This window comes from Platichthys flesus, chromosome 1 (assembly GCF_949316205.1).
Source record: "Platichthys flesus chromosome 1, fPlaFle2.1, whole genome shotgun sequence".
Taxonomy (NCBI): domain Eukaryota; kingdom Metazoa; phylum Chordata; class Actinopteri; order Pleuronectiformes; family Pleuronectidae; genus Platichthys; species Platichthys flesus.
In genome coordinates, this window is record NC_084945.1 from 26,784,899 (window position 1) to 26,801,860 (window position 16,962).

A 16,962-nucleotide genomic window follows, 5' to 3' on the forward strand; every position below is an offset into this window, starting at 1 on the left:
ACAGGAGTGTGCCTTTCTACACTAATTCCAACCAATTGAATTGGCTTGTGATGAACTTCTCAATACATGTTGAGGATGATTAAAGCACCAGATGAACCTGACCACAGTTTAAAGTGCAGTCATAGAAAAGGGTCTGACTAATTTTGTGAGTATGGGTTATTGAGTGTAAGTGAATGGGCAGTAATGGCAATTTTATCCATTTAAATTAAATTGCTAACAGAGTAGAATTTGCAAAAGTAAGGATATTTGAATACCTTCTGAAATTCTGTTCCGTAAATAACTGTTTGCTAGTGACAGTTGTCTTTTCAGCTGACTGAGCTGATAAGCCTATTGCTAACAAATACAAATCTTTAACAAAGTTTTTTATAATAATATACAAAGAAAATAGTCAGGAAATAACAGACTAATGTTTTGGATCAGTTTGCAGGGGCACATTTTTGCAGTACAACACTATGATAATTATATCCAATTACCATCATCACATTATTATTGTTGTTAGTATTTTTCTGTGCCTAATTCAAATTAAGAGTAAACATCCATTTTAACACGTTGAGAGGGTGTCCATGTTCATCAAAGGTTGCGATAAGACACTTGTCACAGCACTGATTCCATCTCTCGCTAATGAGAGGCAGTGATAAGAGCGAGCAGAGACAGGAAACACGCTGTCTAATTGACTGACAGGTGTCTTTCCACACCTACTCAGACTCCAACCAGGCATGATGAATACTGAGCGCAGAGCCTTTGTTATGGGACAATAAATCCACCCACATTTAATTACCTTTTAAAATGTGCTTCTTACTGCTCGATATGTGCTTTCACACATTGTATATATAGTTGCTTTAAAAATAGTTATTTATACTCTTGAACATTGATTTTAAAGACGATCCTGACTCTGGTTTTGTCAATCAAGTCACCCCACCTTTTTTGGTAAAAGTGCAACCACACAGAGTCTCAGTTCTGATATAAAGTGTTCTGAAGAAGCCTCTTATGGGAATTAGTGCACTGAAATGCTGCAGTAAAAGCAATCAGCAAGACCCTGAAATCAGTTCTGCAGCCGACAGAGAGAGGGAAACAATTTTACAGTGCGTTCTCCTGATGTGGAACACCACTTTCCGTCTCACCACTTCCATCGACCCCATCCCCGGCAGCAGCAGGGAGCTGTTCACTGTGGAAAAGACCTGCGTTAGACCCTCAGCTTGCAGTAGCATCACAGACAAGGTTGGCAAATAGCTGGTGATGGTTAGAGTGAATTGTCCAAAAGTAGTTTGGTCAAGGCTGGTTGAGTAAACATCTCTAGACTTTGTATGAATCATGTGGCACTTGTTGGAAGATGTGTATCGGTCAGTTATAGTTTTCATTACTTAACATCCCCAAAAAAAGGTTTAGGGTTAGAGTTTAATATAAAAGATGTGCTCACGTTGGAGTATATACTAAAATAAAACTGTGTGTCTCTAACCCTAACCCTAGCCTTAATTTATCTCCACTCATGTTTGGTATCCAATGTTTACATTAGTTTATTTCATTCGTATTCTACCCTTTTAATGCACATTACTATTACTGTTCTCCACTCTGCCTCTCAGCATCATTAGTGTACTTGTGTGCATGTGCATTGTGCATTCTGCTCAAATACGAGACATACTTTATGTAGAAGGACATTTATCCAAACTTTACACTACAAACTGTGAGTGAACAAATCCGCCAGCTACACAGGAAACAAGGTGAGGAGAAGGATGTGGTCAGGACTTTGAAAAGAGCAGGATGAGACAAGGCATATAGGCCCCATGTCAAAGATCTTTACACCTCGATCCTGCATCCGAAACGTTTGTAATGTTGCCGTGTGTAGATCGCTGGAGCAGATAAGTCACGTAGGAACAAAGGTCACAGGGGACGGTGTGGCTGAAGATACAGTTCATTTACCCTATAGTTGGTCGCTCCTCCAGATTAGTTTTCAGGCAGAAGAGGAGCAGTTATGAGATAAATAACTGCACCATCTTTAGTTTAATGTCGCCATTTCATAGTAAAGTTGAGTCAATATTTATCAGCATGGACTAATCTCCTGAGAGCAGAGGCAAGACTCATCTGTGATGTCATCAAAATGTACAGCCCGGAGCTGCTCCATAGACATTGACTGGGATACTGAATTAATGGGCTCGTAAAATGTTTGTTTGAGCTGTTACACCCAAATGAGCTTTTAATTATAGTGGTGCTTTCTGAAGTGAGGCAGAAAATGTGCCCTTGTCTGCATAAAATCATCCTAGTTACTGCCAGAGCCACAGTCAGCGTTTTCATCTCCTCCCATCGATTCTCTGTATTGAGGTGTAGGTCTGTGTGAGATCACTGATTAAAAGACACTAATTTGTTTTTTTGTTTTTCCCTCTGGGAACTGGTTACAAACAAGAGAAGACAATAAGACAATGTTTTTAGCCTTTATATTCATGTTCATCTTCAAGTGCTTCAACTGTCCAATGTAATTTGTTTTATTCTCCTTATTCCTCTATTTTTCAGATTTTTTTTCTTTGATGGATCTCGAACTGCTCCTGTAAAAGGGATAATTACATGTTATTCTAATCAAACCTCCTGTCAGGTTCTGTAAGGGGAACTTAATCTGCATTTCATTTTGATTTCCCCTGTCGTTTCCTGTCCAACCTTTCTATTCAGATGTCCCCCTGGGCACATGATCCGAGTGAACGGGTCCAGGAAGTCCTGTGTCTACACTCTCTGTGCCACGCGGCCCTGTCACAGGGGGACCTGTGTGGCCCAGTCACCCTCCAAATTCACCTGCCACTGCCCGGAGGGTTACAGAGGACGCCACTGCGAGACGCCGCTGGCCATCTACAGGGAGGACGTGGGCCTGAGCTTCAGCTCGCTCTTTGCCATCTGCATCTGCTTCATGGCCTTACTAGGTAACATCTACTGCATGTTACACATACACCACTGATAAAGGATAGCAAAGCAGGCTGTGTGTGTGTGTGTTTGTGTGTGTGTGTCTGTTGATCTTGAGATTGCACCTTATCTTCGCCAATATTTATAAACAAATCCATTATATAGCAAAAAAATCTAGAAATATTAGTCACTGTGTTTTGCAATGACTATTTGGGAAACACTAAATATTATTTATTTATTAAGGTACCACAAGAGTATGTAAAATGTGAGAATGTGAAATGTGTAATAAAAACCACAAAAAGTTTAAATTGAATTTCTCTTTATCTTTCTCTCTCACTCACACAAACACTCACACACACACACACACAAAGAGAGAGAGAGACGATGTGTGCACCAGATGTTTTTTTGAATGATGCAATAGATGATTCTTTGGTCATTTGTGCCTTATTTCATCCCCATAGAGGCGTTTTTAACTCATTAGTGGATATAGTTAGACCCCAGGAACACTGTTAGCTCACTTACACCACACACCACAGTGAATTAAATGTAATAATTACTGTATGTGGCCTCTGATTAGCTCAGGCTTCTCAACTGTATTCACATCTTAACATTTGTGAAAGGTAGCCAGTGACCTTAGTGCTTTGATGCATTTGTGTGTATTTTAAGTTTCAGAACCATTCACATTATACACGGATCAGACATACAGCATTTTTCCCACTGACATGTGAGCTAATCTCTGCCCCAGGAACAAGAGGGAAACACATCAGGCAAAGATACAGAGTCTCAGCGGTTGACAATTGGGTCAGAAGGCAGTTTTAACTTTAAAAATAAAAATAAACAAAAGATCAAGTTAAGTTTCAGATTTTCAAGTGAATTGAGTGAATAGTCAGCTCTTAAAACAATCCGAACAGGAATGGAATCATTTGTAATATGTTCAATGGTACCAGTTTGAGAAGATTAGTTGACATTACAGCACCCAGAGCATTATCTGAGTTGCAGTTAAACATATGATATCCGAATATAAAACGATATACTGTCAAGGTAGAGTAGCTTTGGAAAGAATTCAGATCCCTTGAACACTTCATTGTGTTGTTGATTTATTTGTAAATTCATTAGAATGACCTTTTATTCATATCAACCCATACTCAATATTTTATTATGACAAATTGCTCTTAGAGTTTTCCAAATTTAGAGAAAATCAATGACAGATTTCTTTCCCTCACAAAACTGCTCAGGTGTTCCTTATTTCAGTACTTTGCGGAAGCGCTCTCTTCCTTGGCAGCGGTTAGAGCTTCTTGTCTTATTGGATAGGTTGCTACAAGCTTTGAACAAATGACATTTGGCACTTTATCCCATTTATCCTGGCAGCTCCTTTCAAGCGCCATCAAATTTGATGGGAGGCATCTGTGACTGCCACCTTCACATGTCTCCACTGATCTTCTGTGACGTTCAAGGTTCCCTGTTCTCTGGCTGGGACAATCAAGGACATTCAGAGACTTGTCCCAAAGCCACTCCTGCATTGTCCTGCTGTGTGCTTCAGGTCATTGTTGTCCTGAAAGGTGAACTCTGGAGCAGGTTTTCCATGAAGGGTAAAATCTAAGTTCACTCATTATCTGCTCACCACTATGCTGATGGAAGGGTGGGTGAAATGTTTGAGTCCACAAAATACATTTGGAGTCAAAGGGGTAAACAGTTTATTAGCCAAATCCAATACAATTGAAGTAACTGGGGGACCTCTTCTTCAAATGTAAAAAACAACAGAACAAATTGAACATGCCCCCAGCCTGCTACTGAGGTATCATCCAAGTGTCTGCAAGCCCCGGCATTAAAATTCGACTCGAAACAGTGCCATTTCTGTGTTTTTTTAAGTTTGAAGATTATTGGATTTGGCTGCAGCGCTGTTTACCCTTGTTTTGTGGACTTTACCAAACTCTCCATTGGCATCGTGGTGAGTTGATTATAAGTGAATTTTCATTTTTCAGTGAACTTTAAGGACTTCTCTGCATTGGCGGCATTCATCTCTCCCTCAACTCTGAGCGGTCTCTCTGTCCATGTAGCTGAGAACTCCTGCCACTGCATGATGCTGCCCCCACCAGCAGAGATGGTATTTGCCAGGTGATGAGCAGCGGCTGCTGTTCTCCAGAGTCAGTGTTTGGAGATCCGCCCATGGGCTAATTTGTGTGTAATCAGACAGGAGGAAGTATTTGCTTATGCTCTCGGGGTCCTTTAAATGCCATGTGGCAAACTTCAAGTGGACTATTATGACTTTTACTCAAAGTGGGGATTTTTCATCTAGACAATGATTCCTTCTGGCAGATTCTCTCCTCTCTACAGAGGACTTCTGAAGACCCTGACCAATGTCTACTTGCCCACGTTTGATAGATGGCCAAATCTAGGAGGAGACCTGCTGTTTCAAGACTTCTTCCATTTTACATCTATGGCTCTCCACATTTGAGCAGCTTTGGTTTTGGAGGTAGAGCATGTTGTCCACTGACCAGAATGGTTTGGTACTCGGCTCCGCCAGTCTCCTCAGTGTCCTTGAGCAAGATACTGAACATACTGACAGTGTATGAATAGTGGGTGATAGAGAAGTGCTGCATAGAGAGGCTCTGTGAGTGAATGGTTGGATGTAACTAGTGTTGTGCCTGACAAAGGGATTCTCAAATACAGTCCATCTGCCATTTACAGCTTTATTGGAGGACTATAGAGAGGCTGTCTATGATTTTTTTGAAATGCAGTGTAAATGGTGAGACATTGTGTTGACATGTATGTGTCTTTCTAAATGATGTCCAATCTATTCACTTTGCCGCAGGCGGTTGCTAAACAACTTCTAGACACATCTCAAGGACACTAAAATCAAAGAAGAGGCACCTGAAACCTGAATACAAATTTGAGCACCACAGAATAGGGTCTGAATACTTAAGAAAACAGAAACATTTCAGTTTGCAAAAGAAATGTGCAACTACTTTTTGCTTCGTTTAGTACAATTTGATCCATTTACAGTCACCTTTCTAACAATGAAATAGGCAAGAGGTTTTAATACTTTCTGAAGCCTCAAAACAACAGCGTTGCCAGTACTGAATACATTTTGTGTGTGCTTGCAGGGTGAAAGTCAATGAAAGCCCTGCTGAATCAGTCTGTTGACTTAAATGTGTCTTTTAAATTATGAACTGCATTATACAGTTTATACCCAGAAATGGACCGACCATAACTAAGCACTATAGTCTGTCTTTCTTCACCAAGTGCACAAAAGGGTCTCTGGACAAATCTTAGGTTAGGACAATAGCTGCTTATATCTGCTGTGGCACTGTACGAGCACTACCTCTGGCCTGTGGTTGAATAGACGGCAACACACTGGTATCTGGTTGTCTATTCAAATCTAAATTTATTTGTCTGCCTGGCTGTCTCTTTTTCCTTGTTGAATATTCATCTGCCTGTACCTTAGCTCTGTGTTCTTATTCCTAAAGGACTCTCTGTTCAGAAGTGCCTCAGGCACAGCCTTGCAGAGAGAATGAGTTGTCTGTACCATCACATGTTCCCATTGTCTAATTGATAACAATACAACAGAGCTGTAAAGAGCGGCATGAGGCAGAGCACAGTGCAAGATCAGAAAAACAGATCAGAGCAGAATAAAACAGGGCACAGCACAATACAAGAAGAAAACAAGAGGGAGCTGGAAAGATGTCAAAGCTGAGGCAGCGCACGAAACAGTGAGAGAACGGAAAGCAGAAGATGCGTGAAGGAGGGTGTCAATGTCAGGCTTCTGCTGGACATGTCTGCTTGTATCACTCGGGATTCTGAGGGCAATTTCCTCCCACCCTGAGGCCACATAGTTTTCAAATGGTCATTTCTCTCATGTCTATTCCACCGAATCACCATTCAATCTTGGTATTGGCCGCATAATAAATGCAACATCCAACTTTGATCCTGTTGAGACTCTGTTCTTTCTTAGGTGTTAATTACTTGTTTTGTAGGCATATAAGGTGCTGTTTACCAAAACCTGAAGAAATTGAGATCAATGCTCCAGGGGCTCTGGTAGTAATTTCAATCGGTAAAGCATTTCTCGCTCGATCAGTCAAGCATTCCTCATTCGGAAATTCAAGTAGGAGCAAGAGTGACTTTTTTTAGACCTTGATCTAATATTGCTGGTACAGACCAATGTTTGAATTGCAAGAACAAAAGAAGGTGTGCAACTATTTGGTAAATGTGGAAGGAAATGGGAGCTCATTTGCAAATGTTATGACCAGTGAAGATTAAGGACTAAATCAGCTCTAAAAAGAATTCGTAGTAGTTTGTTTTCCCTTCGTAAGGAGAATTTTGTGCAGACAACTGTGGCTAAAGCAAGTCAGTATTCTTCATTCATGGTTTCCAGAGGATAAGATTCATCCTGTAGATCCCTTTTCTTTTGATCTTGTACCATCATCAGGGCTTTTGCTAATGTTAGCATGGCGACATGGTCAGCCAAGATGGGGAACTTGGTAAATATTACATGCTAATTGTCTGCATGTTAACATGGTCCATGTGATAATGTTAGCATTCTGATGTTAGCATTCAGCTCAAAGCAAATCCAAAGAGAAGACGACTGTAGACTTTTTGTCCTGTTAATTATTATTGTAGGACAATGATTCAAGAAAATCTTCCTCTTATAAATTTGAAACTTAAAACTTTTAAAATGAATTAAGGGAACATTCAGGAGTGATGTTACCTATTGATAATAAATGTCTGTTTTAAGTCATTTCTAACTTTCCATTTTTTCTTTTTATAATTTAACATGGGAAATCTTTAATAGCAGCTCATAGTAGATGCATTGACTTTGCTTTTTGTTGTTGAGCTGATGCACCTGATGTTTCCAGACAGTATATCTATTTCTCGTCCATTGATTAGACCTGGATATTTGCAGTATTCACCAAGTGACAGTCCCTGTGCTGCTCCTTGAGTTCAGAGAAGTTGAGAAATGCCAGCACAGCTCCACACCATGTCAAAGTCCAATAGACTCTCTCTTGACAACATCAATTCTTAATAACTTTACGCTGAATTCTTCATGAAGCTTGAATGTTGATTTTGTTTTTAATGGTGTGAATTAATCTGTGCTGTTCGCTTATTTTGGCTACGACATGTTTGGAACTGCGCATAACTACCGTCCTCTCTTCACATGCACCTCCTCACCTTCTTCTTGTGCCCTCATTTCTCTGTCCCAACATTGTCCTCACTCGATTATGACTGTATGGCGGGTCCTAGTGTGAATTTGGTTAACCATTGGTTTCTTCTGTTTTTCTTCATTCATTCCTGCTTCCCATGTTTGATTACCTTATTTCTTTACAGAAAAAATATAACATTTATTTCATAGTGATATACAGAAAAAATTATAGTAATGTATCTATTTTATTCATTGACTTCGAAGGCAAAGCTCAATTTATTATGAGATAAGCTATTCATTTATCTTTAAATGCAGTATCAAAATAATACATTTAAAATGGATTATTTTAATATGTTTAATGGCATATATGTTGCTTTAAAAAAATATTTTGAAGAAAATTATCAGCTGCTTGAGAGGTGGGTTTAGAGGAAGATCAAAGCCCAACAAAGACCAGGTAAACACAGAGTCTCTCAGATGAGTAGCGATATAAGTTATTATGTATTTATAGACATTGCCACGGTTCTGAGATGCAAGGTTCATAACTTGCTTCAACCTACGACATTTATATTATTGAATTTATATATACTGAGACCCATTTTTCAAAACATCAGAGCATTTAAGACTGATTGACTACTTCCCCAATTTCTACTGTCATTAACATCCATATGATAAGACAGCCGACTTGAAACCTTCCTATACTAAATCCATCACAGTGAATGTTTATGCACAAATCAATTTGGTCCAGATTTCTTTTTGACACATAGTCATGTAGTTACAAGCAGGAACTGTTTAGAAAACTATCACTTGTTGGATCAAAAAAGATATAACCTGGAGCACCTGATAAAGCTGTCTGCTGCAAATCACTGGGAGACAAAACTCTGAAGACAAGACATGCTGAGATAGAAAATACAGCACAGTGACAACTATAGAGTAAATCATGTTATTTCTTGTATTCAAAAGCTTCATGAGTATATCAACATTTTTGGATGGTTGCAGTCGTATTCAAGCATTTGATGCTGCCATTAAGACACTGGTGGCAATTCAATGTCATAGAAATTAATGGGGGAAAAATACACAAGAAAGACAACATTTTCCCATTCATTTAGACTACATGAACTCTAGGCTGCCTTTTAATGAGTGTAGATGACTGCAGGGGAAGGTGACCTTACTGATATTAAAACAAAATTAATCGAATAACCCGAGGTGTCATTTGTAAAATGGTCAGCTAAGCACTTGTGGTTAATTTATGGCGATCCATATCAGACAAAATCCATGTGGTGCCTGGCAATCAAGCCGACTTAAAGTGCAGAGATTAGAGAAGGATATCCGATTAATGACACAGATGTTGGTCAATGAGTCACATACTGAATATATCACAACAATCTCCTCTGCCAGATGAGCCACGCAGCCAGTTCAGTGATTGCTGCATTGATTCAAAAGTACTTCAAGGTGAAAATGTTACCTGGGGTATTTTCGAGGATTTGTGAGAGTTTGCAGCAGCAAAACAAGAACATAGAGATCCTGGACCACTCTCTGCATAGACCAGGAGTGCAGCCTTCCAAACATCATTTTCTGGAAATGTATTCAGCGAATTAACCAATTAATTAAGACTATTAAACAGCAAAATAACTGAACTGCAAATGTTTTTCAGTTATTTTTTAGCGGACACCCTTGTCAGAGCTCTCCATCAAACAAACGGCCTTCCAGCCGATTGAAAGAAAGACAACAACTGCCCCGACTCTGGCTCCAAACGTGCAAAATGCATTTCTAGATTGTGGGAAGTACTGGAAGCTCGCTGTCCATCTTTATATATCTATGGCTCACACCAGATGAGCCTCTGTAATTGGATTGATTAAGATGCCATCATGGAAATTAATCCAGTTCTTTTTACAAAGATTAATCCGTTAAGCTCAATGCAAACAATCAGAGCAAAGTTTTTTATTCAACAAGTTACACTAGATAATTAGACATCACTCGCACCAATTAACATTTAGACATGCTGCTGGAACAGAAGAGACACCCATTCTCCAAATCAGTCTCAATCTCAAATTACACCCACCAACCACAGCCTGATTCATTTAGCTAATCCTTCCATAAGGAGAAATCAGATTTTTTTCTTTCATGCATATTTTGGTAATCATTTCTGGATACATGATCCTGTTGAGGAGCACATTGGTCACCAGCACCTTGTAGAGTTGGATGATTGCACACGTACACTGATAATAATCCTACTGTTTTTCCTGGATAATCTTCTAGGCAAAAACATCCTCAAGCATAGACGACACTACTAAGAGGCTGCAGGGAGGCTCACCTTCCCCAAAATGCTCATGGAAATATTATCTAGAAATGTGTTGTGATTTACTTGCAGATTGTTATTCAGGCTGTAGAGATGTTAGGTTTTATTAATACCTGCACCCACCCAAGCTGTTAGAAAGTCAATTAGCAGCGGCCAACCTGCAATAATATGGGTTAATCAACCACCGAACCTCCAGAAATATAAAGTTTAATTTGATTAAAGCAGTTAAGTAGTCTGCATTGATTGATGAAGATCGATTCTAACACTATCTGTCTCTCAAAGCTGCTTTACACTGCATTACAAGCTTCTCCTTCAGGTCTTTAAATCCATGCAGCCATATGAAGGCAACAGGACACATTTTAATGAATCCACACACTTTATTACAGCTCTTTTACCCTGTGCATCATGAAGTTTCTGACGTTTTTCACCAGTGTTTTATTCCAGAAAGGCTGCACAGTGCTAATACTGTCATATCACATTTTTACATTTTTACAGTACACACTGCTGGGCTAGTTTTAGTATCAAAACTTCGGGGTAGTGCAGAGAAATGTTTGGCAACAATGACGCAGAGCCTCATGACCGCTTGCTGATTGGGTCTTTTCAGTCACAACATTCGCCTTTGCTGATTCGTCAGGCTATTGAAAACCTAGTAGTATGGATGTAGGCAAAGTGTTTCATTGAGTAAAGACTGAACAGAAAGACAAATGAAGTGAAAACCAATTGGGAGCATAAACATTTGCTTTGTGTTTGTGATTCAGTGCCTTTGCCCTGGTGTTCAGTCACTTTTTCTTTCGTTATAAATTGATTAACAATAAGAAAATTTAACCGAACTGAAAATCATAAAAAACAGTGCTTGTTGTTTCCAGTGATATGCTCTCCAAGGCACAGACAAGTTCAGTGATCCAAGACCCATGCTGATGAGGTGAAGTGTATAGGGAAAACACACATACATCATTAAAAGTACTGCATGGAGTAAAATAAAAGAAGAAAGTATCTATTTTTAAACACACCAAGACTTCACTGAGAGGTTCTTTAACTTCTCTATCTGTGTGTTTGCTATTGCTCCTGTAACTTGTAACTTATTTAAGCTGCTCCCTCTCTTAACATGAGAGTTCTTTTCTGTTTTTTCACTCTTGAATTACTTTGTAGTGAGGAGAACTCTTTTCTTCACTACTGTTGCACAGCAACAGTTTTTTACACCTGCTACTGCCAAAGACAGACAATAGATTTGAACCAAGTTGATACACGAGATGGATGTTGGATTTAGTATTATATGTTATTATATTAACAAAATAAAAATAAACATCAGTGACACATTGACTTAGAGCTCTTTGTCATAACAATAGTCAGTGTGGACAGAGAGTGTATTTCTGAAGGGGAGATTATGTTACTAAAGAGTGTTCGAGCTGAAAAGAAACACAACCCATGCAAGTTATCAGTGAATTGATATTGTTTACCACTATCACTTTTCTCCAGTCATTTGAAGCTATAGAGCAGTGGAATCAGTGGCATCAAAGTGTTCGTACTGTTTGAGGAAGAACAGAACTGTCACAAACCAGAGCAGTGAGACGAGCTGTAGATAGACAAAGCACATGACAGCAGATGGCTGCAGTAAACATAATTATAGTTTGATGAGGATAAAGTCCATACTGAATTATTGACTCGTGACGACGTGACACTGATCTCATTGCAGATATTGATCGTGGGAATGGGAATCCCATTACGCACACTCATTCTGCGCCATCTCAAATGCTCATAGCACAGTGGATTTCCCTTATCATCAAGTCATAGGATGATGTGTTACGTGAAGGGGCAGTGTGGGAGTTTCAGGATGCGGCTGCAGGACATCTTATTGACATCTGTCTTTTCATTTTCAGATACTATCCCCTTTAATATTTAAGATAACAGGAACTGGGAAATCATTCATTTCAAACACTGTCTGTACTTCATGAGCTACAATGTTTGGTTTTGGTCAGAATGTGCAAAAGTCTGAAGTAGTGCTCATGAGTCATGAAGCAGCTCAGGAATAGCTCAGAGGTTGGATCAAATGTCTTGGTTTATTCTAAACTTTAAAGAATGGATAAAGTAGAGTTAAGTAGATACAGGTGGTTAGACGGAGGAGAAGGGGAGAGAGAGAAAGGGAGAAAGTTAAACAAAAAGAGGAGTGATGGTCAAGGAGACCGTAGGACCTTGGAGGCATTGTAAACAAATAAACACATAATCTCTCTTTTCAGGCTCACTCTTCACTCTCTCTCTCACACACACACACACACAAACAAACACACACACACACACACAGATACATGCACACACCGTCAGAAATACCAATAAAATTCTCAATTTCTCTGTTTGCCCTCTAGAGAGAGCATTGTACAGAGCAGATTCATCTTGTATGCCCTGACCTCCAGCTTCCTTGCTCACTTCCCCATGGAGCTCGCACTCGCCACTTCTTCAAAGACACACACACACACACACACACACACACACACAGTTACTCACACATGCACACACAGGGCGGAAGGAAGCAAATGTAAACACATTGAGACAAAACCTCCACATGCAGCGACACACCTGTTGTATTTTCAGTTTCTCTGCTTCGATCTATCCATAGGGTTTTTTCCACTCATAAAGGCATAAGCCCTAATGCATGGAGGAGGATATAGGAGGTATTGATCCATGCAGCACAGACTCCCTCCCAGCCAGCTCCACATCCGATTTCTTTGTGCACCTCTGTTCACATTGTATCCCGGCTCTTTTGCTGTGTATTTTTTCACCCCAGTGAGAAAAAAGAAATATTTCATAGGGTCAATGTGAAGTGTGTTGTTTGTTTGCAAATGCACGTGCACTGCCGTATACACAGGGCATACTGTACTTTTTACTAAAGGACTTTAGAAACCAGCTTCACAGAGGGAAATGAAAAATAAAACACTTCAGCGTGATGATAAAGATCACACTAATAAAAGTATAGATCTGAACTTTGAGACTCAATACATCATTATGATTACTTACAGTCTAGTAGTGCAGAAGCGAGAGGTGTTAGAGAGAGGTGATCCACAGTCGGCCTTGTGAGTTTATTGGGGAGTAGAGGAGATATAGATCACAAAAATATAATCTGGTCAAATTATTTGAACAGATATATATAAAATTTATATATATTACAAAAATGGTATAATACACCTGGGTCTTATCTTGATAGCCATAATTTCTATCAGTTGATTATAGTTGATTATAGTTAATTGATTTGTACTGAGTAACAATGAGTCCAATTTAACAGAACATTATTTTATTATTTAGCTTTTCACTTCTTCTCAAAATATACTAGCTGCGTCATTTACATTAATGTTTGCTGACCAGCCATCTTCTTCTTATCTTGCCTTTACTAGAGAATAACTAAATTTGTGTCTGGCCCTCAGTAAAATAGCAATAAACAAATCTTTAAAATAAATGCTCTATGGCACATCAGATGGTCAAAAAACAGGCACAACATCTCCATCTGCACTTGTTATTTTGTCGTAACCATTTTAGTGTGAGTTGTTTATGGAAATATGGATGTGCTAAGACTCTGATTTATGTAGATTCTGTGGAGGGAGCGTGTACAGTGAATTAAATAATAGTACATTCTGTTCATTATCTCATTCTGTCAGAACAGAGACGGAACTTATTTGTATTATTCTATACAACCCAGCCTGAAGCCTTGTATTCAACATGGCTCAGGAAAACTCCAGGCTGATGAGGACCATCTGCCTTTTAACAGTGCCTCTGTGTTTTCGGTAGCTTGGGCCACCTCGCAGTAAATGAGGACCACTGCAGTCGGGGCAGGGAACTGAACCACTGACCTTGTTTTTGCCAATGCACTGCCTCTCTAACATCAAACTCTCTGTGGCAGTCGGCTACATGAGTCTTCTGCCAAAAGTCTGTCCCTCAGGTTTTTTTATTTCCTAATATATTGTCGTCTCTTGATGGCTGTCATTTAAAGCCATAATGCCACTCTTAAAATGAAACGGTGAATCTCTTGAAACAATTTAATCTTATAAATCTGTCTGACACAGGAGTTGCGGTAAGGACGACATGTTGACAGTAAATGAATATTGATTTTCCCTCTCGCAGTGTGCAGCCGGTTTCTGGCTGAGTGAGTTTACTCTCAGCGTTGTCAGAGGGTGGGCTGTTTAATGGAGTGTTATCAATTCACGGGGAGTTTGAGTGTCGTCTGTTGGTAGGCTTACATGATGGATTGGCTGCTGGCTGTTAGTTGTGATGTAGGCGCAGGATGTGTGGATTTAAAAGAAAAGCAGAGGTGGAAGGTGAGGAGGAGACGGGAGCAGTGCGTGTTGAAAAGATGTCATGGAATTGTGTAGATCACAGATTTTCTTTTTATGGCAAAGTCTTACATCCGATTAATAGGATTTGAGCAGCCGGCGTATTTATAGTGCTGGCAGTTAAAATCGTTTGCGGTATATGATTGCTGCTGTTCTCAAATGTGATTAAAGGGAGCTCTTTGTGCGGTCTGTGCAAAAACAGATTTGAAGATGGGGAATGACTCTGAAAATAATTCAGTCAGGATTAATAAGTGACACATGTGAAAATGATTAAATATGATCTCGACATTTTATCTTCTACAAGTTGCTCCTTTAGCAGTTGGAAAGAAGAACTGAAAAATTACTTGAGAAAATTATTTGTGTCAAAGGGAAAATTGAGTAAGTCAGGAGCATGTATAGGTCTAATTAAGATGTAGTGAAAGCTGTTGTGAAACTCTGATTAGCATATCCTTGGTGCACTATAATGTCAGCCAGCTCTTCATGTTTGCTTCTTTCTTCTCTCTGTGCTCACATATACATTGTTTAGCTGGATTCCATACACAGATGTTCTCATTTACATGTTTTACTGATGTATGAAATAATGACATGGCCCATATAAACTAGAGGTTAACCAGCAGGCACTCCCTAGTCAGTTTCAAGCTGCTGCTCTGCATTGCTATAAAAAAGTGAAGAACATGAAGACGAGCTACACTGGGGTAACTGCTGTTTCTCCTCCTAAATTGATCATGAGAGGAAGCTAGAAGTGACACAGTTTCTTCTCTTATTTGAGCCATTTTGACAAGTCAAATACAAGTTATTGTCTGATTCAGCCATACACTGTACATAAAGATAGATGACATGTCTCCACATCCTCCCACTTTCTACTAAATGGAGATAAAATGTTGAAAATGCACGTCAACTTCTTGTGCATTTGGCGCAAGAGCACTTGGATATACATCAGTGTGCTAAGACCTACCTAAAATAACCAAAACCATCTGTCAAACAATGTATCTGATGAGTACTTTGACTTTTTCATTTGGCCCATACCCCATCTACTAACATGGAGGAGGCTGCCAGCCACCAGGTGGCGAATAAAAGTTTTTGGCACAGGCCAGTACTTTCATCCATCTTTATATAGGACTACACAGACTATGAGTTTGACTGATTCCTACATTTGTGTTCACACATACAGCTCCTCCGGGTAGTGCCTCGAAAGGTTCAGGGCTACAATATGCTTGAAAGCAGCTTTCATGTCTCACACAAGACTCATCCTCTGTCTGGGTAACAAATCTCTGCTCTGCCGCTCTTCCACTGAGCAGAGGAGATGTAAAGAGAAGTGTGCCACTCGCTCTCAGGGCAGAGCTGGTGACTCAACTTAAAGTAGCGAAAGTTTATCTCTAGGTTTGTCCTTTTGAGACTTTTTGTAAAGCAGTGGCCAAATAGCACAGGGTTTTTATATATATGTGTGTGTGTGTGTGTGTGTGTGTGTGTGTGTGTGTGTGTGTGTGTGTGTGTGTGTGTGTGTGTGTGTGTGTGTGTGTGTGTATAAAGCAGGTTATTAAAGGCTAGTGAATTGTGAAATGTTGACTAAGGCAAGAGGAGATGGGAGACAAGACACAGGAATTATTGTTCATGTGAAAAGGTCAGAGCAATGCTTGAGTGGGAAAAACATGCCAGTGGGATGAAGTCTGTACCTGCTGCTCCCTGTCTGCAATAAACCCACAAATCAAAAGCTATCACTTTTTATTATTATCTTTCTTGCACACATTTTTAATTAGCATCCATAGCTCTGGCAATGTTAGAGTAATGTATCATGAGAATAATTCAGATTTTAACACTGTCAGTAATGTGATACGAAAGTAGGTCTCGTGAAAGGTCAGGCCATTAATTGACGGCGCTTCCACTGACCTGAGCAGCATCTTTGAAGCGTATTGAATTTAGACCAAACACTGTCATCAGTGACTGCAGGGGCTATTATCTAAAAGTTTCTCACCGCACACAAGGTCTGTCATGTAATCACAGTGTTATAAATACCAGATAGTGGTGCAAATGACAGGCTGTGAATCAGAATTACAATTTCAGTGAGGTGAATATTAGACTGATATATATATATATATATATTGTATCTCAGATGAATCAATTGCTTTCGGTCTGAAACCTTCCTGTAATGATACTTCTGTTAAAGCAGGATTAGATCTGTCCTCGATATGCGTGATTTTCAAGGTATCATCCCATTAAATCAAATGTGCTCTGGGGAACAGTCTGTTAGCATCATTTGGCCAATTGCTTTGACGTTCCTCAACAATTTTGCTCCGCTATGGTGTCACTAGACACAGTGGGCAGAAGAGTGA

General features: G+C 39.6%; 1 protein-coding gene across 1 annotated transcript in view; it reads left to right on the top strand.

Moving 5' to 3' along the window:
- si:ch211-186j3.6 (neural-cadherin) overlaps window positions 1-16,962 on the top strand; it is a 280,670-nt gene that overhangs the window by 258,342 nt on the left and 5,366 nt on the right. Inside the window, exon 35 of the mRNA XM_062390233.1 lies at window positions 2,659-2,903. Coding sequence (XP_062246217.1) covers window positions 2,659-2,903 — 245 coding nt within the window. The remainder of the gene's footprint in view (window positions 1-2,658; window positions 2,904-16,962) is intronic.